The 25,234-nt window shown below is 48.4% G+C and overlaps 1 protein-coding gene across 1 annotated transcript in view; it reads right to left on the reverse strand.

The window, feature by feature from the left end:
• Positions 1–15,807, reverse strand: part of ARHGAP31 (Rho GTPase activating protein 31) — an 81,625-nt gene extending 65,818 nt beyond the window's left edge. The window contains exon 1 of the mRNA XM_054163230.1: positions 15,057–15,807. Coding sequence (XP_054019205.1) covers positions 15,057–15,156 — 100 coding nt within the window. The 5' untranslated portion in view covers positions 15,157–15,807. The remainder of the gene's footprint in view (positions 1–15,056) is intronic.
• Positions 15,808–25,234: the final 9,427 nt, after the last annotated feature.

Raw genomic sequence — 25,234 nt, forward strand, 5'->3', positions numbered from 1 at the left:
TAGAAGGAAGTCTGTTGCTCTATTTTTCTGGTTTGATTAGAAGCAGAAGTTGCAATAAATCTCACAAGAGAGTTTGTTCTTGCTTAGGCTCTCATGTATCTGAAACTACCTGACCAGAACAAGGGTAAGGAAAAAGGAATACCAAGTGGTGCACACTGGGAACATAAGAAAGAGCCAGAATGGTGAAGCTGTTGCCCTCTCTGATTTTGCATAAGGAAGGAAAGAAAGGTTCAGTCCCACTGAGGGTTTGCTTATTTCACATAGATCACAGCTTGGACACGTGGGACCCAGAAGGAGGCTCACCCTGCCTGATCACACCTCTGAACCTCCTGAGGTGTGACTGCCATCACTACCAACAGCACCATAAGGATGGGTGAACACACCAAAGAACCACAAGCACTAATTGCAAATGGAGCAAAGGGTTTTCCACATGCTGGTTTGGCCCTGTTGTGCTGCCAAGCTGCCTGGTTGCAACAAGACTGACAGTCACATTTACTACTGTGTTGGAAAACACAGTACAGAGGATGTCTACAAGAATGACATTGAGCTCCTGGAGCAGGTTGAGATGGGGGCAATGAAGCTGGTGAAGGGTCTGGAGAACAGGTCTTGTGAAGAGGGTGGAGGGAACTGAGATTGTTTAGCCTGAAGAAAAGGAGGCTAAGGGGAAACCTCCCTCCCTGTAGCTTTCTGAATGGAGGTTGGAGCGAGGTGGGTGTTGGTCTCTTCTCCCTAGTATTAAGTGATAGGAGCTGAGGAAATGGCTGAAGTTGCACCAAGGCAAGCTTAGGTTGGATATTTGGAGATACTTCTTCACTGAAAGGGTTCTCAAACCCTGAAAAGAGCTCCCCGCAGAGGTGGCTGAATCCTTAAACCCTGGAGGCATTTACAAGATGTGGTGCTGAGCACCAGACTTGGGGATTATATAATGCTTGGACTGGAATGTAAAGGTCTTCTCCAACTGAAACGAGCCTATTATTCTATAAACCTATCCCAGCTGAAACACTCAGATCCAGATAAACAACTCCCTCCTTTTTCTCCCAACCTTCTGGGGTTGCTAAATCAGCATTTGTTGGTGACTGAGTGAATCTAGATGGTGCAATCAGGCACAGAGCCTAGCCTGGATTCTCAGCCCCACAGCCCACACGTAGAGAAAATCTGCAAGCGTGTCAGCACCTCTCAGGAAAGAAAAAGAGCCAATCAAAAGTAAAGACAGTATCTGTGCTGCAGTGCTTGCTGAAAACCAGCAGTGATATCATTTAAATAAAGTTTGCACTGGAGAATCTGACTTGATCTGTGGTCTAACACTCTTTAGAATAGAATAGAATACTATAGAATAGAATAGAACAGAATTAACCAGGTTGGAAAAGAACTTTGAGGTCATAGAGTCTAACCTATCATCCAACACCATCTAATCAACTGAACCATGGCACCAAGCACCCCATCCAGTCTCTTCCTAAACACCTCCAGTGATGGTGACTCCGCCACCATCCTGGGCAGCACATTCCAATGGCAAATCACTCTCTCTGTGAAGACTTTCTTCCAAACATCCAGCCTAAACCTCCCCTGGCGCAGCTTGAGACTGTGTCCTCTTGTTCTGGTGCTGGCTGCCTGAGAGAAGAGACCAGCCCCCACCTGGCTACAACCTCCCTTCAGGAGTTGTAGACAGCAAGAAGGTCTCCCCTGAGCCTCCTCTTCTCCAGGCTAAGCAACCCCAGCTCCCTCAGCCTCTCCTCACAGGGCTGTGCTCCAAACCCCTCCCCAGCTTTGTTGCCCTTCTCTGGACACCTTCCAGCACCTCAACATCTTTCCTAAACTGAGGGGCCCAGAACTGGACACAAGACTCAAGGTGTGGCCTAACCCGTGCTGCTCCTGCAATATTCCTGATGCATGCTAGGATGCCATTGGCCTTCTTGGCCACCTGGGCACACTGCTGGCTCATGTTCAGCCTACTATCAACCAGTACCCTGAGGTCCCTTTCTGCCTGGCTGCTGTCCAGCCACTCTGACCCCAGCCTGTAGCACTGCATGGGGTTACAGGCTGGGGCTGGTGCTGTTTAGGAAACAAGTTGCACAACTTAGTTGCAGCAGTAATGTTTCCTGTCCCTATTTTAAAGATGCAGGTATGTCTTCCCCGACCATTTCAACATGTAACAGTACTCAATGGCACTAAACCCCTGAATGCACACGTACTTCATGACAGAAGAGAGCAAAGAAAGGAGCAGACATGTAAAGAAAGCTTTGCATTTAGTTTGGGAGTTAGCTTTTGTTCTCTCTTCAACTGTTGTGTGTTTTACAGAGCTAAACAAAGCCTCCTGTTCCAGATGATAAATCTTCGAGCTGCTCCCGGCCCCAGAGAGCACGGGAGATAATGGCATTTCCAAAGGCATTTAGTTAGCTGAGCCTTGAGTGGAGAAGAGGGCAGAGAGAGGAGCTGGAGATAAATGGCTATGAACCTAGCTCAGCTGCTCAGGGCATATTTCTGAGAGCTGCAGCCACAGCTGAGAATCCTGCAAGGGACATTTCCCCTCCCCTTGCCCTGGTTCCTGTGCTGGGGAAGGACGTGTAATGAAGCCATCGCTATAAAAAACACAAGTCTGGCTGCAAGCCCTTGGTTCAGTGCACAGTGTCTTTGAGGGGGTTGTCTAAACACCACCTGAGATAGGAGTGCTGCTGCACAGAATTATTTGTAGGCTTTCTATTAAGCCAGGGCTCTGCACATCTCTCATAAGAATGCTCTGCACAGCGTACCAGCACATTGTGGAAAGCATACATTAATTCACTCGAGCTGGCCAGCAGCAAGACTGCAGAAAACCAGTGAAGAAGAGGGGCTCTGTGTAAAAAGAAAATTAATTTTCAGCATTAACCAGGGCAGAAAGGATCCTTCACGCTGTCCTAATTATATGTTAGTTATGGACTGAAATTGCCAGCCTGGGCTAGGAGGCCAAGGCAAAATTCTGATAGAAACGGTAAAAACTACCAGAAACATCAGAAAAAACTTAGGAACAGCATTCACTGCAGGTCGAGGGAGGTGACCCTTTCTCTCTGCTCAGCACTGATGGACCCACACTTGGAGTCCTGTGGCCAGCTCTGGGCTCCTCAGGATCAGAAAAACCTTTTTTAGAATGGAATGGAATGGAATGGAATGGAATGGAATGGAATGGAATGGAATAGAATAGAATAGAATAGAATAGAATAGAATAGAATAGAATAGAATAGAATAGAATAGAATAGAATAGGATGGAATGGAATGGAATGGAATGGAATGGAATAGAATAGAATAGAATAGAATAGAATAGGATGGAATGGAATGGAATAGAATAGAATAGAATAGAATAGAATAGAATAGAATAGAATAGAATAGAATAGAATAGAATAGAATAGAATAGGATGGAATGGAATGGAATGGAATGGAATAGAATAGAATAGAATAGAATAGAATAGAATAGAATAGAATAGAATAGAATAGAATAGAATAGAATAGAATAGAATGGGATGGAATGGAATGGAATGGAATGGAATGGAATGGAATGGAATGGAATGGAATGGAATGGAAGAGAAGAGAAGAGAAGAGAAGAGAAGAGAAGAGAAGAGAAGAGAAGAGAAGAGAAGAGAAGAGAAGAGAAGAGAAGAGAAGAGAAGAGAAGAGAAGAGAAGAGAAGAGAAGAGAAGAGAAGAGAAGAGAAGAGAAGAGAAGAGAAGAGAAGAGAAGAGAATTAACCAGGTTGGAACAGACCTTTGAGATCATCTTCTCCAACCTATCACCCAACACCATCTAATCAACTAAACCATGGCACCAAGCACCCCATCCAGTCTCCTCTTAAACACCTCCAGTGATGGTGACTCCACCACCTCCCTGGGCAGCACATTCCAATGGCCAGTCTCTCTTTCTGTGAAGAACTTCCTCATAACCTCCAGCCTAAACCTCCCCTGGCACAGCTTGAGACTCTGTCCTCTTGTTCTGGTGCTGGTTGCCTGGGAGAAGAGACCAGCCCCCACCTGGCTACAACCTCCCTTAAGGTAGTTACTGGATAAAGCCCAGCTCAGGGCCACAAAGGTGATTAAGGTTCTGGAGCATCTCTCATACTAGGAAAAGCTGTAATTGCTCAGTCTGGGTAAGAGAAGGATCAGGAGGGATCTTGTTATTGTGAATGAACACCTGGTGGGAGGGAATGGAGGAAAGGAAGCCAGCCTCTTCTCAGTGGTGCCTGCTGACAGGACAAGAGGCACTAATTAAAAATCATGAGATTACATCTGAAGACTGTTTTCTTACAGTGACAGTAGTCAAAGGCTGGATCGGGTTGCTCACAGAGATTATGGAGTCTCCATCTGTGGAGCTATTCAGATCTCAGCTGGACACAGTCCTGGACCATTGGCTTAAGCAAGGTTTGGTCCTCATAATCTCAAGGAGTTTCTACTCATCTCAGTAATTCTGAGATTCTATTACATTTTCTACTTCTGTTAAGGTAATTTTTCCTCTACGGACCTTGAATCACCAAAGTCAAAGCAGGCATCCAGCCAACCCATCATTGCTTGCAACTGGGGCTGTCACACATGGCATAAGCTTGTGGCACCAGGATGGAGGAAGGCTGGTCTGAGCCTGGGCCAGGCTGCTGCTCCCAAATGGGAAGACAACCACTGAGGTGGAGGAACTGAAGGCAACTGCAAAAAATATGGATTTTGCTCTATCCCTTTTGTTGCACTATTAAGACCGAAAAATGCCCCTACCAGGCTCAAAAGGGGAGATCTAATCTATCTGCAGGGTCAGGTTCAAGACAGGAGGGTGAGACAGAAGAGGACCTGCTTATGTGGTGTGTGCCAAAAGACTTGTAGAGACTGAACCCTTTACACAGAATCACAGAATCACCAAGGTTGGAAGAGACCTCAGAGATCATCAAGTCCAACCTGTCACCCAACACCTCATGACTAAACCATGGCACCAAGTGCCACATCCAATCCCCTCTTGAACCCCTCCAGGGATGGTGACTCCACCACCTCCCTGGGCAGCACATTCCAATGGCCAATCTCTCTTTCTGGGAAGAACTTCCTCCTCACCTCCACCTAAACTTCCCCTGCCTCAGCTTGAGACTGTATCCTCTAACACAAAATGACAGCACTGATCTGGCACTTGAATGAGGGTGATGTTTAGTACTGGTGCCTGTAACTTCATTATATGCAAGGGTCTAAACATCTGACAAGAAGCTAGGCCTTAAGCCCCTGCTAAGTACTTTCATATCTGCAATCACACTGGAGCATGAGAGCAGAAAGCCTGCTTGTGGTTTCAGATAAATACTGAAAACAGAGGTCTGCATGATTGAATTATGAAGGTTTAATAATAGAGTCAGCACAGTTGCCCCACGTTATTCCATTTAACACTAAATTCAATTTATGTTACACTGTTCTCTCTCTGTGTCCATTGTAAACACGCTGCAGACACAGTGTTTTGTGTTGTTGATGCAAAACATATTCACTGAAGCTATCAGCAGAGAAGCTGAAGGTTCTGGCATAGGAACAAAGGACAGCTGGGACTTGAGGATCTGGGAATGTATGGAAAACAGGCACTAGTAGGCAACTATGAACAACAGTTGCCCTTAAAGCAACCAGCAGTGGAGACAGTTATCACCTAGCAAGGTGTCTGTGGGTTTCCCTCTTAAAGCTCTGAGTGAGCCTGGCACCTTGCTGGTGGTTCAGGACTGGTGGCAGATGCTGGTAGCACTCCATCCTTTAACTACCCTCTCTTTATATTTCACACTCAGGACAACTGCATCCAGTGCAGACCAGAAATCCAGCCCAAGCCATGAAGTGGGCAGTCTGACAGCCACTCCACCCCAGGCCCTTTGGAGCAGGACTGGGTGTACCATTACCAACAGGCTGTTTTCATTTCCCCTTATTACCATTAAAGGAGAAACACTGGAACGTAAATCTTTGGCACAGCCCTGACTGCCAGCAGATGTTGCTGCTGTAGAACTGCATCATATACACAACCCCCAGCTTATAGATGCAAGCTTTCTAGTACTTTGTGTTATGAGATCTCCAAACTAGAACCAGGCCTACACCCATACTTTGGATCCGAGCACTGCAGGCAGTCAGGGATCTCCTACACTACTCTTTCACTCTATCTGCATCAGCCTGTGTTGTGTATCCAGCCTGTGTGATGCAGCATCTCATCCACCAGGATCATTCCCTTGAACCTTTGAGAGCTGTGATACCACAATCAGTGAAGTCTCTGCTCCTTGGTTTCCCGAGTTCAGATGAAATCAGCTGTTGCCAACAAAGGGAAAACACTTGCTAAATCAAAATACATCTTCTAATCTACAGCCTGCAAGCAAGACATGTGATTCATGCTGTTCACAGAGGGTGAGGGAGAAAGCAGGATCAAAGTGGGGCTCAGTGCATGCAAAAGACACGTGTGCCTCCTGCAGTGCTCGGTAAGGGAAAGGTACAGAAGGCGGCAGCGTGGAAAAGCTCTCTGCTAATCACGCAGTGCTAGCAATGGGAAGTTAGGACTGAACGAGGAGCTGAGCTCACAACAGGAGTGTTTAACTGTGGTACCATTGTGCCACAGAAACAAAAATCCAGCTCCCAGGAACCAGAAACATATTGAGGAAGTAACAAACACATCGCCCAGAACAAGGGGGAACAGCCGAGTAACAGAATCAGACCAGATGGCTTCTGCCCCTGTTGTTCCCAGAGCCTTTTTGCTCTCACTTTGTTGCCATAGAGGCTCATATCAGGGACTCATAATGTGCTGCTCTGCTTGTAAGAGCAGGTGGAGAAAAAGCAACCTTTATTAACAATAATTTCCCCCACACTTTCCCTTTTGGCAGCAGACTTTCCCACTCCCTTGTCCTCTGGACATGCCTTTGCAGGCTCTAAAAGGCCAAGGAGCTGTTTACCCACAGCTCCTCCACCTGCTAATTCATGAACTTAGCCCTCAATACCTCTCTGTCACAGCTCTCCTCCACTGTACAATAATATACAGTGCCCCCAGACTTCAGAGTCCAGCTGTCTGGTTTGCTCCTGTCACAAAGATGTGGAGGTGCAGCCTTAAGTATCCACACAGGCTCTGTGATTACAGCCAGGAATAGATCCCACAGAGAACAGGTCATGGGGCTTCTGAGTGTATCAGCAGTGTGAAAACACAGGGCAGAGTCCAGCAGCACATCAGACAAAAAAAAAAAGAGAGGACCAATTCATTTCAAGCCAGCTCAAGAGGCTGCTCTTGTCCCATACTCCTCCTAGCCCCTGCCACTTCCTTCCTTAAAGGAAGATTAGTGTTTGCAAAGCCTTCGAGTGAGGCAGGTCAGGGAAGAGACAGGGATTGAAAGCAATTTGGTCACAGAAAAAGGTTCTTTTTAGCTTGATCAGTTCTTGAGACAGAAATCCCCAGTGCCAGTTTCTAATTTTGAGAGTGGGACGAAGGCAGCTCTTCATTCTTCTGCAGCAGATTCAATGAGCATTTGGCATTTTCATTTTTCCAAGGGCACTTGCCTCTATCAGGGATGGTGTGGCCAGCAGGAACAGGGAAGTCATTGTGCCCCTGTACTCAGCACTGGTTAGGCCACACCTTGAGTACTGTGTCCAGTTCTGGGCCCCTCAAATTAAGGACATTGAGACACTTGAACATGTCCAGAGAAGGGCAACAAAGCTGGGGAGGGGTTTGGAGTGCAGCCCTGTGAGGAGAGGCTGAGGGAGCTGGGGTTGCTTAGCCTGGAGAAGAGGAGGCTCAAGGGAGACCCTGTTGCTGTCTACACCTACCCGAAGGGAGGCTGTAGCCAGGAGGGGCTTGGTCTCTTCTCCCAGGCAACCAGCACCAGAACAAGAGGACACAGTCTCAAGCTGTGCCAGGGGAGGTTTAGATTCAAGGTGAGGAGAAAGTGCTTCCCAGAGAGAGTTGTTAGCCATTGGAATGTGCTGCCCAGGGAGGTGGTGGAGTCACCATCCCTGGAGGTGTTCAAGAGGGGATTGGACGTGGCACTTGGTGCCATGGTTTAGTAGTCCTGAGGTGTTGGGTGACAGGTTGGACCTGATGATCTTTGAGGTCTTTTCCAACCTTATTGATTCTATGATTCTATGACTCTGATATAAAAATAAAGGCCTCATCTTTTTCCTCCACATGGCCATTAATGATCTGTCAGCAGTTTTCCCAGGACTTTATTGCATGCATCACTAACCAAAAGAACCTACCCAAAAGTATGGGAATCCATTCACTTCAAAACATCAACACAGGAAAAGCAGCTTAGGGGGAAAAAAAAACCACCACCAAAATGGATGCAAGTGCATCTTCGTGTGGTACACACTTGCCTGTGCTATGGGCTTGCACTCACCCTCATGCACATCCCTGCATGCTCTTATCCCACAAATACATGCAGATGCAGATGCAAGGGTGAGGGTGGAAAGCCACATGACCCAGAAAAGTTGTTTCACATCTGGGTAGCAGGTTTAACAGTTGGCTATAAGCCATTCTTGAAGCAGCCTACTTTCCTCCTGAGTGACAGGTGTCCTCATCCAAGTAGAGACAAGGCAGTTCCACAGGATCACAGCATGTTAGGGGTTTAAAGGGACCTTCGAAGATCATCAAGTCAACCCCCCTGCCAGAGCAGGACCAGAGAATCTAGCACAGGTCACACAGGAACACATCCAGATGGGTCTTGAAAGTCTCCAGAGAAGGAGACTCCACAACCTCTCTAGGCAGCCCATTTCAGTGCTCTATGACCCTCACAGGGAAGTTTTCCCTCATGTTGAGGTGGAACCTCCTGTGCTGCAGTTTATATCCATTACCCCTTGTCCTATCACAGGGTGCAATGGAGAAGAGCCTGTCCCCTCCCTCCTGACACCCAACTCTCAGATGTTTATAAACATTTGTTAAATCCCTTCTCAGTCTTCTCCAGACTAAAAAGCCCCAGGGCTCTCAGCCTCTCTTCACAAGGCAGTGCCTCAATCATCCTGGTAGCTCTCCATTGGACTCTCTCAAGCAGATCCTTGTCCCTCCTGAACTGGGGAGCCCAAAACTGGATGCAAAATTCCAGGTGGGGCCTCATTAGGGCAGAGTAGAGGGAGAGGAGAACCTCCCTTGATCTGCTGGACACACTCCTCTTAATGCACCCCAGGATCCCATTGGCTTTCTTGGCCATAAGGGCACATTGCTGCTCATGGATAACTTGTTGTCCCCCAGGCTCCCCAGTCCTTCTCTCTAGCAGCTCACCTCCTAACCTGTACTGGGGCAGTTTATTATTCCTCTCCAGCTGCAGGGCTCTGCACTTATTCTTGTTGAACTTCATTACATTCCTCTCTGCCCAGCTCTCAGTCTGTCCAGGTCTTGCTGAATGGCTGCACAGTTTCATAATGAAGCACGCAGCATCAGGCAGAAGATAACATGCTAAGGGGCTTTACCAAAACAGCTGAAGAGTATCCAAGGCAACTTTTCCTTTGTACAAAGCCTATTACCATTGGATTATTGTTACTGGTTTTCCTCAGAAATGCTTGCCTATCCCACAGTGAAGTCTGGACCCCCTGCAGCTCTCAAAAGTGGTTAAGATCTTGCTTAGAAAGAATCATAGAATCAATAAGGTTGGGAAAGACCTCAAACACAGTGTAAACCAGAGCTACCAAACTCTTGTGAGACCTCCAACACTGAATTAAAACATTCCTTAATCTTTCACTCAAATGAAGGTGTGACAAGGCAGAAGCAGCCTTTGCACAGCCACGAGGCAGATAAGATTATCATAGGGGCTACCCACACTGTTGCCACCTTCCTCACACTGCATTCCATGGCATTGTAAGAGTTTCCTCACCCAGCTCCCTGGTCTAGATTTGCAGAAAACAGTTCCCTTCCCTTCCCTGGTTTCAGGGAGTGCTGCTGGCCGACCCTGCTCTCTATCACAAGAAGAAGTAGCCACAAATAGAGAGCAGAAAGGAGCTGATGGTTTCAAAGCCCCTCGAGTGAACCAGCCCTTTTCCTTCAGCAAACAACAAATCCAGTAAGAATCATTAGACAAAGAGATGGAAAGTGCTTTGGGTGCTACATGGTCAGGATGAGAGCCATTGAGGGGGAGTGTGGGAGGGGGTTAAGGGGAAAAGCTGAGCTCATTGCATCCCAACCAGACAACATGAGGCAGGAAACAGATGTACAAGAAACCGCAGAGGGGTACAGCAACAGTAGAATTAACTCTTCAGCAAATAGGGAAAGCTTGGACACACAGAGCTGGCCTGCACCCTGAAAACCAAGTGTCTAATATGAAATTGGGCTTTTTGCAGCCCTGGTAGCTCCTCCCATCCCAACTTCTAGACGTCATCATAATAAAAAATGAAGGAAGTGATTCAGATTTTCTCCAAGCCCTACCTGGCTCTAAGTGAATGGAGCAAAGGTAGGTCTTAATCAATAGCAGTTCCTGTGCCAAAGATTAGACTACCTTTTACCAACCCTATCCATTTGTGTAAATGCTGTGTATATTTCTATTTTAAAAAGCAGAAGTTGTAGCTGGCTGTGTACCTGACACCCCCCCCCCCCCAGTCTGAATCTCCAACAGTTAGAACTATGGGGAATATTAAACTCCACTTGCAGTTAGTCCCCTCCCACTTTATCAGCTTTGACTTCTTCACCTCCTTCTTAAAATACTTCTGTGATATAACCAGAAGCAAGACTACTCTTTATGACTCTTTTCTTCAGCAGTTCAGACTGTCCTACCCCAACTAAGGTTTGTGAACAACCTTGTAGCTTGTCTTCTCCGCTGACCTTTCCATCACTGGAAAATTACACTGGTGTTAGTACAGGAACTGGGTGACTGATGTGCAGCTCCAAATTACTTCAGAGGAGGCACTCTATGCTTTTCTTCTCCAGAAACCAGGCCAGTTATCAAAGACCCAAAGCATGACTGTAATGTTAATTCTTCAAGGCTGGTATCTCTTAGATCTATTGAACCCATACAGCACTTCATAAAGGGTGACACAGGAGAGTGTTTTAGGAGAGGACATTAGCACTAACTTGCTCCCACATGGGTGCCCAAAGCCTGACACTGCTTTCTAATGAAGTTCTGACACCCCAGAAGACTATTTGCCTTCAAATATGAATTCAGTGCTTCAATTCCACTACTATTAAAGTAGCTGAGAATTTTAGTGGGAAGGAATAAAAACTGTTTCCCCCTCCCCCCCGAGTTTCTAGCCCTCTTGCCAGGATAAAGACTTGAAAATGTAATTCATATGCACCCTGAAAGTTCAGAAACCAGAAAAAGACCCCAGCACTGATTTTTCTTTTATCTCCTGTGTTTTTTTGTGGCCTGAGTCACGATTTTAAATGCTTGGGAGCACTGATAGCAGTCTGTCCCCACAAGGAGCACAACCAGTCTCTGTGTAGAGGCTGCCAGCAGGAAAAGGCCGAGTAGGGTCAGATGTGGCAACAACAGGAACTGCCTTGAAATACAGTAAATTCAACACATCTGAGCTTCAAACCAGACACCAGACATCTGTCCTTCACCACTGACCTGGGTCAGATTTGAAGAATCAGTTTAGGGCTAAAGGCTTTGAGTCACATTTTTACTTTCCTGAGCTATCCCCTTGTACATGCTAAAGTCTTTCCATCTACATTGCTCCTGAATGCTTTGTAGTTTTGCCACAGCTTTTATTGTATTATCATAGAGCTCTAAACAACAGAGTCTTAGGTGCATCTGTTTGGTAAGAAAGAAAGAAAGTGAGACCTTTTCACCCACTGAAATAAAGCCATCCCTGAAGCAGACCATAGCAAGTTATTTAACAGTTAAACAACAGGAGAGGAAATGCTGATACCTTAAGCAGAATGTATTTCTCTCCTCTGGAATTTGGCAACATCACAGAGACTAAGGTCCTTGCAGAAAGTACAAACTGCTCTTCAGTGACCACATGCATGCAGGAACTCAAGTTTCACGTCTTGTCCACAAAGCATCAGACAAGTAATGCAGCACCCCCTAACTGTAACGGTCATGTACTAATCGGGGGGGGAAGCCAAACTGAACTGTCTACACAAGCCTTGGCATCCTTACTGCTGCCTTTGCCATCCCCAGCAACAGCAAAGCAACTCTCCATTTTCCTTTGCCTGTGTGAAAGTGCTGGACCAGTCCCACAGAGCAGAGCTGCAGAACGGTGCAGAGCAGACCTGCGCATGAGAGCACAATCACTCTGACTTGCCTTCTGCCTGTCCTACAGACTCTTCTTCTTTTCCAGTTAACCCTTCTGGATGCATTTTTAAACCTGCTTTCACTAAGGTCCCCAACAAAATATTTTGTGGACAGCAGCCAACATGCTCTCGCCCTCTTTGTCTCTCCCACACACCCAGAACAGTCATACATCTTGCTTGCTTCCAACTAGGGAGCAACTGGAGCCTGCATTGCCACAATTAAATGCTTGGTACTGTCTAAAGCAGAGAGAAAGGTACAGGTTTATGTCTGTACCAAGCCAGGGGCACTGGCTTGTCACTGGCAATAATTCTGAGCAGGACAATTCAACTAGCCCCAAATCAACCATCTCTCATGCCACAAATGTTCATAGAATCATAGAATCGATCAATAAGGTTGGAAAAGACCTCAGAGATCAACAAGTCCAACCTGTCACCCAACACCTCAGGACTATGAAACCATGGCACCAAGTGCCATGTCCAGTCCCCTCTTGAACACCTCTAGGGATGGTGACAAGTGCCATGTCCAGTCCCCTCTTGAACACCTCCAGGGATGGTGACTCCACCACCTCCCTGGGCAGCACATTCCAATGGCAAACAACTCTCTCAGGGAAGAACTTTCTCCTCACCTCCAGCCTAAACGTCCCCTGGTGCAGCTTGAGACTGTGTCCTCTTGTTCTGGTCTTGCTTGCCTGGGAGAAGAGACCAACCCCCACTTGGCTACAACCTCCCTTCAGGTAGTTGGAGACAGCAAGAAGGTCTCTCCTGAGCCTCCTCTTCTCCAGGCTAAACAACCCCAGCTCCCTGAGCCTCTCCTTGTAGGGCTTGTGCTTGAGGCCTCTCCCCAGCCTCGTTGCCCTTCTCTGGACACATTCAAGAGTCTCAATGTCCTTCTTAAATTATTCTAATTTCATTTCATAGGTAGAGATTGTGATGTCCTGGTGGCATCTGAACTTTCATTTCTCCTCCAAATGTCTCTTTGGTATACTTGGTCACATTCCCGTTGATCCTGAGAGCCCCACTAGCAGTGTAATGAATATCACTAATATGCTCATTTCTTCTCCCCCTCTCCTGGTGAGTTGAATTGTACCAGTCTAACCTACACCCTTCCCAATAAACCCATAACAATTGAGCCTTTCATTTCTGTATCCCACGGCACTGGGCAACGGGATGTGCTATTCAGCAAATAGCAGTCCTGCATAAAGGGAAAGGAACTCCACATTTCTCCCCCACTGCTCCTCAGCATGGAGAGATAAGTAGGTTGGAGCTGCGAACCATCCCACAAACGAGCCTTGAGACAATGTCTGCCTTTATTTTGACACACCACCACCATCCCCCGAAAAAAATAAATGTATTTTTAAAGTCAAGACTATGAGATTTTTGGTTATAAATTTTGCTGCTCTGGTCTCATTTAACTGAGAGGAACTACGTTTCTCCCTCTGAAAACCCCCTTGCTGCTAAAGCTGAATGTGCTGCCAGTGCCTGCCTTCCCTGCTTTGTTTTAGAGTGTTCCTGTAAACAGCTGTAAATTGTTCCTCCACCACAGCATCTCATGTTACCGCTGGAAGGAATTTATCTAGCTGTACCTCGCACTGGCAAAGTGGTGTCAGTTCAAGGAGTCGGCGATTTTTTGCCGTTTCAATTCAGTTGCCGTTAAGGGCAATACAAGTTAAAAGGCGCAGTAATTGCTGCGGACGACTCGCAATCAAACGGAACGGCTGCTTTGCTCCCGTCCCTAAGTAAAGGCACATCTATAACATTTAATCTTCGTGATGCATGTGCTGGCCCCCTCTCTGTGTGATGGAAAGGACTACTGTTATGCAGTCCACCCCTCTCCCAGTGCAGTGGCACACTGGACTTCATCAGCCACGCTCATCAGCAAATGAAAGACCTGATTGTACAGCTCTCCCTGTGCAAAGCTGACGTTGCTGCTAGATTTTTTTTTTCCCACCCCTCAGAGTAGCCTGACAGTGGTAAAAGTTATTTAATTCGAACTGGAACACAATGGTAGCGTCAGGGATGGTAGCAGGCGTGAGTTCGTTTGTCCTCTTGCTAAATGGCAGGTCTTTCGGTACGCCAAATTCACAACTGCTCCTCTCATCATTCAACCCTCTTCAAGGAAGAAACCTTCTGCCCCTTCCCTCAGCAAGGACTGACCACTCCAAGCTCAGGACCTTATGATCTTTTTGGAGCTACCTCTTATCTGAGCTACCATGTTCTCATCCGATACCTGGGGGCACGGAGGTCAGGGGGAGGAGGAAAGCACAAAAAGATAACAGGCAGGGTAGTGAAAATATTAGCTCAGCTGCCCTCTACACCTCACCCCCATCCCCACTCCACCCACACACCTCCCCCCTATTCCCACTCCCACCTCCTCCCCCCCCCCCCATCTCTGTCCTGTCTCCATCCAGCAGTGAAAGGATAATATGGGAACTGTACTGGAATCCAGGAGGGGCGGATGGGATGGTCCCTGTTCCTCCATGCATCCCTGCAACACTCTAATCTCTTGGACTTCGGAAGGATTTTGAAGCTCATGAGCAGGCAAGGCTAAGCAAACCTAACCCCATAAAAGCTTTCTGCTCCCTCCCATGGCTAGGCAGATGGGAGAGGGCACCACAACGTTCAGCTGGCCACCTCTGCCCACACTTACGCAGCCCAAGAGCCCTGATATGGTCCTTTCCCCGCACACAGTGCTACTCATGCAAGGGTCATGCAGACACATCACCAACGCAATCTTCCAATCATTCATTCATTGTGGGTAACCAGGCAGTGACTCCACTTCCCGGGGAGAAACCAGCTCCAGGCTTGTCTAGCCCTCATCCTTGGGAAAGCTCCAGTTTGCAGTCCTAATGGTACAAAAGCGGGACGCGCGCTCCGCTCCTCCACAACCAGGGGGAGAATAAAGAAGCATTTACCATCCTGCCCAGAGCTCTCCAGATACTCCGTCAGGTCACAGCCGAACGCGCTTGCGGCTCCCTTCCTCTTGAGTTTCTGTTTGGCTCCCTTGTTCTTCATGAGGTTAGTCCCAAAAGAGGTTTGCCCCTCTCCTGCCTTGCCCCCCTCCCCCCGGCCTCACGCTGGGTGACAAAAATCTCACTCTTCTGCTCAGACCACCGCCCGTGTCCCCCTCCCGGGGAGCAACATCAGGGGTCCTGTACAGCGTCCAGCCAGAGAAGTAAACATTAATCCCCACCAGATGTTGGGCTGCTCCTGTGGCAGAAGAAAATCAAGGCGATAGGAGGCTCCCCAGCCAGCAGCAGCAGAGATCATAGCCCGAGCCCGGAAGGGTTCTCATCAGAGGGAAGTGGGTGGTGGACGAGTGCCCGCATCAGAGATGGCAATTTGGGGACAGGCGACGGTCTGGGGGGTGTCTCTCCCTCAGCACGATCCCAGGACCCTCCACAGCCACCTTCTGGGTTTCATCAGCCGCAGTGTCACCGCTTCCAGCAGAAAGCGTCCCAGTCTGGTTGTCCTTCTCTTCGCTTTCGCAGGAGACTGGAAGTTCAAATGGACTAATGAAAAGGGACTGGGGAAGTGTCTGCACAAGGCTCCTCTTTGGCTCCCCCTCCTTCCCCTCCTCCTGCCTTCGGACAGTTAGAGGAATGAGAAACCAGCTTCCTGTCCTGACTCCGGCTCGCTCGCTCGCTCCTTTCCCCTGTTTTACAAATCCTGGGATTATCCAGCTCAAAAAAATGCTGAAAGGAAGTTAGCTGAGGAGGGGGGCGGAGGACAGTTTTTGGCAGTAAAGTGCATGTGTGTGTGTGTGTGTGTATGTGTGCGAGAGGCTGAGGGGAGGCGGGGAGAGGAGTTGGGGAGCTGGGATGAGGTGGGGGGCAGAAGAGGGAAAGCCTGTCCTGACAGTCAACAGATAACGGACTGCCTGAGAGGAAATCACTGCGAGCTGAGCCACAGCCTGGTGTGGTCAGAAGCTTCCTGCACTGCCAACACTTAGCTCTGAAAAGGCCTGAAGAAGGGCCAGCGAGGAGAGAGCCCAGCAGCTGCTCCAGTAAATCTCTGCCTACATTCACCGAGTCCTTTGTCACAAGGTGTCTTTTTGCCCTTGAGCGGGACGCTCTCACTGCAGGATTTGCTGCCTTCCCCAGAGGCACAGGCTGGAGTTACCAAAGTGCAAGGAGTGGGCAGAAAGTTAGGAAATAAAAAGGAGGGGGGGAAAGGGAAACCTTCAGCTCCCTCCTTCCCAGCAAGCAGAAACAGATGCCATCCTGGCATCTAAGTTCATGTACTTTTGAGTTAGGTACCAAGAAATGCTCCTCTTGATACACAGAGGACCTTAGCAATAAGGAGCAGAAACCACCCAGTAGCAGCAAGAAGTGAAATGGACAGGTCCACCTTTGGGCCCTGTGTCGTGCTCCCTTGCCCCTCTAATACCTTTCTAGTCTAACTTTCACTACACTGTGAGTCTCTCTGCTCATATGAGCAGCTGCTTACACTTGCTCCACACTTTTTATCCCAGACATTCAGCTCTCTTTATAGGGCTGATTATGCTGGTGGGCCACAGGCTTCACCTAGGGAGGCAAAAGCTCTCCCTGCCCCTTCTTGTTCTGCCCCAGCTGTATGGGTTTGAGTGAAAAATAAGCAAATGAAAACCAGGAAATTGCAGCTTTTCACTAAAAATCAAACCAAAGACAAGGAGAGTAGCTTCATTTCAGAGGAAAACGGGAGAGAAAACCTCCATCCTCAACCCTGGGCTCCACACCCTCACATGGCAGAGACATCCCCATCTTGTTCCACATACCCCTGCAAACTCCCCATCTCATCCCCCTGTTCTCAGCACTGGTGAGGCCACACATCGAGTATTGTGCTCAGTTCTGGGCCCCTCACTACAAGAGGCACACTGGGGCTCTGGAGTGTGTTCAGAGAAGGGCAACAAGGCCTGGAGCACACCACCTACCAGGAGTGTCTGAAGGAGCTGAGGTTGTTCAGTCTGATGAGTAAAGCTATGGGGAGACCTCATCACTCTCTACAACTACCTGAGGGGAGGCTGGAGAGAGGAGGGGGCCAGCCTCTTCTCCTTGGTGGCAAGTGACAGCACTAGAGGAAATGGTTCAAGCTGCACCAGGGGAGGTTCAAGCTGGATGCTAGGATATATTTCTTCACAAGAGAGGGTTATCAAATATTGAAATGGTCTGCCCAGGGCAGGGGTGGAATCACTGCCCCTGGAGGTGTTTAAGCAGTGTGTGGACCTGATGCTTAGAGACACAGTTCAGTGTCAACCCTTCAGTGCTGGGTCAAAGGACTGGATGACCTTTGAGGTCTCTTCCAATCACATATTTTCTGTGATTCTGTGGCTTCTTTTTTTTCCCCTCAAAAGGTTCAATGCTATTACTTCATGTACAAGAAAAAAAGCACCAAGATCCCTAGTGAAGGACCTTGAGTAATTATAATTCCTATTGTGCAGTTTATCATAGTAATTATCATCATTATCCCCATTTTACAGCTCGCTGGCTGGTGGGTTGAGGGAAAATGATTTGCAGAAGAGTGCTCAAGAGCCTTGCTGGCTCCCAGCCTTCTGCTCCTGCTTTCAGGTTTAGGGGCAAAACAGAGCTCTCAGCACCAGCCCAGTGTTGTTCTCAGGGACCTCTGGTGCTTGAGAAATACTTAACTTCCTTCAATTTATTCTGAGCTTCTCACAGCATCTTGATGTCAGGGTATGGGATCTGTCTCTGTACCAGCATGCTGTTAATCACACGCTCCGGTGCGTTCTGCCTGCCTGCTAAGGGACAGACTTCAAACTGGTCAGACAAACAGGAAGCTCAGATCTGGATGTCTCACCAGGCCATCTTCCCACTGCCTGTGCATCTGGCTGCCCTTTGTAGGAAGAGAAAGACCTCTCCTTGTCTCCTTGGGTGGAGGTGCATCTTGCACACACCAGTCCTCTCCTGCAGGGCTGAACCCGGGCAACTGGAGCAGCGGGGGTGAGCTTCAAGGTGGCAAATACCACACAATCTTATTCCAACTTTTCAAATCCCCTCTGCAAACACCTCCCTCCCTCCCTGAACCAAGCAGGATGTTCAAACTCCCTGTGCTGGTCTCCCCCATCACCCTACGTCAGATGACCTCAGTACCAGGAGCTGTGTCCACAGCCCTCGCCTGTCCCCTCTGCCTGGTAACCTACTGTACCACACTTCTGCCTTCACTTCCATACTCTCCCTCATCTTAGATATGGTTCCCCTGCTCCTCTTTTGCAAGCCTACCTAAACAGAATGTCTTCAAAAGAGGATGGCTTCATCAAAATAAATAATTAATTCCACAAACTGCAGCTTCCTCATGTCATCAATGAAGGAGATATCACCCCAGGGAACACCCTGGGGAGCACCCTGGCCTGGCCACCATGCAGCACATGCCCTCTCCCTCCCTTACAATTCCATGCTCCGAGGGACCTTGGTGGTCTCACCCTTTGGTGTTTCTACAGGCCAGTAGGTGTATTCAGCTGAAACCAGCATTTCTTGGCATCAGCTCAGCGGCAGCTCCCTTCATCCTTTGAGGCAGGAGGCATCTGTGGGAGCTGTGATGATGGGTCCTGCTGGTCAACAAACACTGTGGAAATTGAGAGCTGTCTGTGGGGCTTGGCTGTGGTGCCCTGACCCCAGCCAGGCTATGGGTGAGTGATGCCTGTGGGTCAGGCTGCGGAACCAAAATCAGCCTTTGCTATGAGGGTGTTGTAGTGAGGGACAGGGGGAGTCTGCCATGCCCATGCCAAGAGAAAACCATCTGAACCACAACTGAAGGAAAGAGGAGCTAGAAACAAGGGAGGATTCTCACTTTACTCTTAGAGACCCTTTCAAGTGTTGCACTCTGCTGTCCTGCCACCCCATGCCAGATATACCATGGAGGGAAGAGGGAGATCATAGAATCATAGAATCAATAAGGTTGGAAGAGACCTCAAACATCATCAAGGCCATCCTATCACCCAACACCTCATGACTACTAAACCATGGCACCAAGTGCCATGTCCAGTCCCCTCTTGAACACCTCCAGGGATGGTGACTCCACCACCTCCCCAGGCAGTACATTCCAATGGCTAACAACTCTCTCTGGGAAGAACTTTCTCCTCACCTCCAGCCCAAAATTCCCCTGGAGCAGCTTGAGACTGTGTCCTCTTGTTCTGGTGCTGGTTGCCTGGGAGAAGAGACCAACCCCCACCTGGCTATAACCTCCCTTCAGGTAGTTGTAGAGAGCAAGAAGGGCTCCCCTGAGCCTCCTCTTCTCCAGGCTAAGCAACCCCATCTCCCTCAGCCTCTCCTTGTAGGGCTTGTGCTCGAGGCCTCTCCCCAGCCTTGTAGCCCTCCTCTGGACAACTTCAAGAGTCTTAATGTCCTGCTTAAATTGAGGGATGGAGAAAGGAAAGTTTGTGACAGGCAGGGTGAATGAGGCATGTGTTGTGAACATTGTGAACAGTGAAAAAGGTACAAGGAGCTCCAGGAGAGCTCTTGCCAAGCAGGCTGGGCTATGGGGGTGGCTTTCCCTGTTGCCAGGACAAGGTTCAGTGAGAGGACAGAGAGGAGGTCACTGAAGGATTGCCTGGGGAGCCCAGGGAGAGGAGGAGGAGGTCAGACAAGGTGAGTGGGATCCAAACAAGGGAGGCTTTACAAACAAAGCACTTGGTATCGAAGCCTGAAATCAATGCTGAGCCAGGGGATTTTTCTGAGGAAAAGGGGCAATGTTCTCCTACACAGAGGAAAATATAAGCCTGGATTTGTTCAGTCAGGGAGGCAAGGCAGGTCTCTGCAACAGTTAGAGTGAGCAGCAAGGCTCAGCGGTTAGCCAAGCTTCCCTTCTGGAAAAGTTTTCACAGATGAGAATAACCAATGCCAGGGAGGAAAAGAGCTCGGGCCAGAAGTATGGAAAGCAAGAAGGCAATTCAAAGCTGAAACAGCTGGAAAATAAGGGGGAATTTCTCTCCCTCCTAAAATAAAAAATAGAAGAAGGAAAAAAAGGTGAGTCTGCAGATAAGAGCAACACCAAGCCAAGCCAGAAATCTCACAGAAGCAATCCCTCTGTAGAGATTACTTCCTAGTCCCATGCTGCAGTACAAACAGCTGCCCCACAGTACCACAGCTGAAAATCAGGAAGTCCAGGCCCACAACACTTACTTTAATTCTGTCCCTTTGATCCTGTCAAAACAGGTCAGTATTTGAAGTCAGTCACAAAGGCCTCCCTGTCAGGGAGGGCTGCAGGTTCATGCAGGAAGGTGGGGCATGTTTCCATCCTGCTTGCTTGCTGCTCCGTGATACCTCACCCTCTGGCTTGAGAGCGGATGTGGCCAGCCAGGGTTTGTGTGTGAATCTACGTGGGACAGACCGTGATTGCTCGCCCTTCTCACGGGCAAGGCATTGGCGACCCCAGAAGCGGTCAGAGAGCCTGAGGAACAGCTTTGCCTATTAGGTCTAAGTACTTCTTCCCCTTTCAAAAGCCAGGAGCTGCGGTGGAGGCATCACACAGACTACTTCTGGGCATCCATGTCTCCCCGCTCCGCCGCATTTCCTTCGCTGTGTTTGAGCTCTTTCCTATCCGTGCCTATAAAATCTCCACCAATCTGCCAGGCGCCACTCAGCACAAAAGAGCAGGGGGTGGGGAGTGGAAGACCTGGGGAGGAGGGGGATCTGAACCCCTAAAAATAGCCCTGCCAAGTACAACTGTTTTCCTGACACAGACGGTTCATTGTTAGACCCTGACACGCCACTTCACCCTCCCTCCCACCCCCTCCGACATACTCTCTTTCCTCTCCTGCCCCTCTCCGGCCCAGTTTCCTGTCTACTCCCATCCCAGTGGCCAAAGTTGGAGTGTATTGTGAAGCCTGGCTTAGAGGCTTTTGTTTCTCTGAGTGCTTGTCAGATGGCAGACCACCGAGCTACCCGTCAGCTTCCCTTTTCACAGGGCGCCCACCTACCTTGGTTCTTATTTTCACTCATTCTCTGTTTCCCTCACTGCTCCCCTCCTTTTGAGCCTTCCCGAGGACTCTCTTGTCCCACATCTTAGAATCTGTGAGGTCTTTTTCAACCTTATTGATTCTATGGTACTATGATGAGTCTATGGTAACAGAGTCACCAAATTCTTTCCATTGGAAAAAAAAAGCTTTTAAGACCATTGAGTCCAACCATTATCCAACTACCAAATCTGGTGCTAAGATCATGATATACCTTCTGTGTGTCGACTGCCCCATACAATGTTTTGGTTAACTACTCCACAGGCAAGAGCACTTCAGCTATAAATGAAAGAGGCACCTCATAGTCACACTACTGAGCCTCCTGCACACCCACAACATGATGGTGTTAACAAGGACTACAACAGACCTATGCTCAGAAGGTTTTGGTTGTAGCCAGGTGGGGGTTGGTCTCTTCTCCCAGGCAACCAGCACCAGAACAAGAGGACACAGTCTCAAGCTGCACCAGGGGAAGTTTAGGCTGAAGGTGAGGAGAAAGTTCTTCCCAGAGAGAGTCGTTAGCCATTGGAATGTGCTGCCTGGGGAGGTGGTGGAGTCACCATCCCTGGGGGCGTTCAAGAGGGGTTTGGATGTGGCACTTGGTGCCATGGTTTAGTAGTCATGAGGTGTTGGGTGACAGGTTGGACTTGATGATCTTTGAGGTCTTTTCCAACCTTGGTGATTCTGTGTGATTCTGTGATTCTGTGTTATGAGCCTGCATGATGATGTGATGTCATCACAGGGAAATGCTCTAAGGCAACCAAAAGAGAACAAATCATAGAACCATTAAGGTTGGAAAAAAAACCTCCAAGATCAACAAATGGAACACCACTTGTACCAGGAAGGTAGCTTTTTTCCCACTTTGCTTCTTAGGGCATGGAACAAGAATCTATGGCTGAAAGACCAGCTGTAGTCAGTGACATAATAGGAGCAGACAGATAGTCCTTCCAATTCCATCTCCTTGAATATCATCCCAGATGCAGTGTGAAGTCTGAAGTACATAAGTAGCTGCATATAGCAGGATACTCACTCATTAACTGTGTACACCAGAACTACAAAATATGCATCTTCATTTTTGGCCAGCCTGCCTTCTCCCACTATTCATAGTACCCTCAGAAGTGTCTTGAATACATAAAAACAGATCAGGAACATCTCTCCCTTCTCTGTCTTAGAGCACAAGGTTGCCTGAACAGCGATGCTTGCTCTCGTGCTTATACAGCATCTACCACAAAGGAACTCTAATTCTTGACTAGTGACCCCAACTGTTCTTAAAACAACATGAAGATCATTATAGAAAGGCTTTATGTCTGCCAGTGTAAAACTCCATCTATAGAGCAATAATATACACTACTATTATAAAGCAAACATTCAGAGAACAAACTCTACCAGACAAGCCACATAACTAGCAAAAGCTTCTTTCATCTCAGAGGCATATTCTGAACCTTCTCCAAGCACCTTGCCAGTGAGATGACCCATCTGGTAAGGCAGGGAGGCCACAAACCCCACACCAAGGACCCATTCTAAACTCACACAGTCCTTTTCAAGAGCATCCTGCCAATAGCTTTTGGAATAATATGGAGGAGGCAGCTGGCAGTCCTGTGCTGAGTACAAGCAGGACAGCACATCACAGAGAGGTGATTTCCTCAGGGCATTACTTTGCTGCAAATAGCAACAATGATGATCCTCATCGAAGCAGGAAATGGTTTTGGCTCCTTTTTTCCACCTGATCAAGTAACCAGGTAGTCCTACAAAAAAGAAACAGCTTGCATAAACCTACTTTGTGACTCTATAGCCTACTCAACAACACCCATGAGCTTGGGAAATGCCTTAACCATAAGCCCACTGCTTCTTGCGTCTTGCCAGCCTGTGAACACGTGCAATAATCCGATGCTCAAGCAAGGACAGGAGCAAAACATGATTTGGTGGCAGGAAGGGGAAAGAGAGGAAATGTGAGTTTGCAAAAGCCATATGTCCCCCTTGCAAACACCTCTACAAAGAGGGCTGCCAGCTGTGATAGGTAGAGTGCTTGCAAGTGTGGCAAGGCCAGGTGTTCTTGCAAGTGGCAAGCTCTGGTGTATTTGTATTCTCCTTTCTACTGGCTGAGCTAAGTCCCTGTAGGAAAAGCACTGGTGGGTCTGCACTAATGATCTCCTATTGTCTTCTCGGCAAGGCTGATCACATCCTCTCTCCCTTCTAAGTTTTCTCTTCCTGCCTTGCACCACATCCCTCTTCACAGTCAGGCATGTGCCTAGGTTAAGTGGAAAAACAACTTGCCTTTCTACTGTGCTCTCAAATGCTGAAGGTACAGAACAGGGAAATCAGCTCTGTGGAGAGATTCCTTCCACCTGAGATCTGAGTTCCCCTCTCACAGGACGTATAATTTTAAAGCTCTCTGTATAATCCCTCAGGAAACCCCACATCATGAGTAAATTTGCAGATGACACCAAGCTGGGGGCAGGAGTTGATCTGTTAGAGGGTTGGAGAGCTCTGCAGAGGGATCCTGACAGGCTGGACAGAAGGGCAGAGTCCAAGGGTGTGAGATTCAACACATCTAAGTGCCAGGTTCTGCACATTGGCCACAACAACCCCATGCAGTGCTACAGGCTGGGGTCAGAGTGGCTGGAGAGTGGCCAGGCAGAGAGGGACCTGGGGGTACTGGTTGATAGTAGGCTGAACATGAGCCATCAGTGTGCCCAGGTGGCCAAGAAGGCCAATGGCATCCTGGCCTGCATTAGGAATAGTGTGGCCACCAGGAGCAGGGAAGTGATTTTCCCACTGTGCTCAGCACTGGTTAGACCACACCTTGAGTCCTGTGTCCAGTTCTAGGCTCCTCAGTTTAAGAAGGACATTGAGACACTTGAAGGTGTCCAGAGAAGGGCAATGAGGCTGGGGAGAGGCCTTGAGCACAGCCCTGTGAGGAGAGGCTGAGGGAGCTGGGATTAGCTTAGCCTGGAGAAGAGAAGGCTCAGGGGAGACCTTCTTGCTGTCTGCAACTCCCTGAAGGGAGGTTGTAGACAGGTGGGGGTTGGTCTCTTCTCCCAGGCAACCAGCACCAGAACAAGATGACACAGTCTCAAGCTGTGCCAGGGGAAGTTTAGGCTGGAGGTGAGGAGAAAGTTCTTCCCTGAGAGAGTTGTTAGCCATTGGAATGTGCTGCCCAGGGAGGTGGTGGAGTCACTGTCCCTGGAGGTGTTTAGGAAGAGACTGGATGAGGCACTTAGTGCCATGGTTTAGTTGATTAGATGGTGTTGGGTGATAGGTTGGACTCGATGATCTCAAAGGTCTTTTCCAACCTAGTTAATTCTATTCTATTTTTTGTGGGGTTTACATCACCATGCACTACCTAACTTCTGGAATAAAGCCTCACACTTCTCCTCTAACCTTCCTGTACCTGCACCCTAGCTGTTCTAGCAGGAGGTGTTTTCTGTGGGGAAGTTCCCCACTGTGCAGGCCTTTTCAAAATCCTATGGCACACTTGCTTTCTCTTTTCCCCTGCTTCCAGACAGGTAGTCAGCCCTTCAGTGCTGTCAGCAACATTGTTTAGCTTGAACCCTACTGAGCCTCACCACCTCCTGGCAAAGGTGGCACAAAGTTATCTTCTTTCCATCACTAGCCAGAAGGCCTTGGCTTGCCTTTGCTCTGACACCTCGCTGTCTAAAGCTGTAGTTCAGATTATTTCCTGACTCATGCCGACGTTATATTGGGTGTGAATTACAGCAGAAAGTAATCATAAGGCTGGAACCAGAAATATTCTCTCTGTGCTTTGCAATTGCTTACACATCTTAACAGGCTGCTTTCAACTTTTATGGCTAGTGTAGTGGTGTTGTAGCTGGGCAGTGAGATTGGGGCAGCTGGGGAGCCCTCTCCTGTGTACCTGCCATAGCTCCAGCAGACTGGTGCCTCTGCTGCAGACTAGCAGAGGGGCTTGGTTATCTTCAGCGTAAGCTTTGGATAAGAAGCCTGGCTCCCTAATGTTGCCCTGCTATATTTAGCCTCTCTTCTGGTGTGCCCACCCAGTGCTGTTCCCCTTGTTTGTTTCCTACCAGACAATGAGACCTGAAAGAATTACTTGGAAAGGGGCCAATGCTCTTGCAAACAAAACTGTCAGGCAGCCAAGCTTTTGCAACAGCCCTTTGTAACATACTGTAC

This window comes from Dryobates pubescens, chromosome 8 (assembly GCF_014839835.1).
Source record: "Dryobates pubescens isolate bDryPub1 chromosome 8, bDryPub1.pri, whole genome shotgun sequence".
In the NCBI taxonomy this organism is placed as follows: domain Eukaryota; kingdom Metazoa; phylum Chordata; class Aves; order Piciformes; family Picidae; genus Dryobates; species Dryobates pubescens.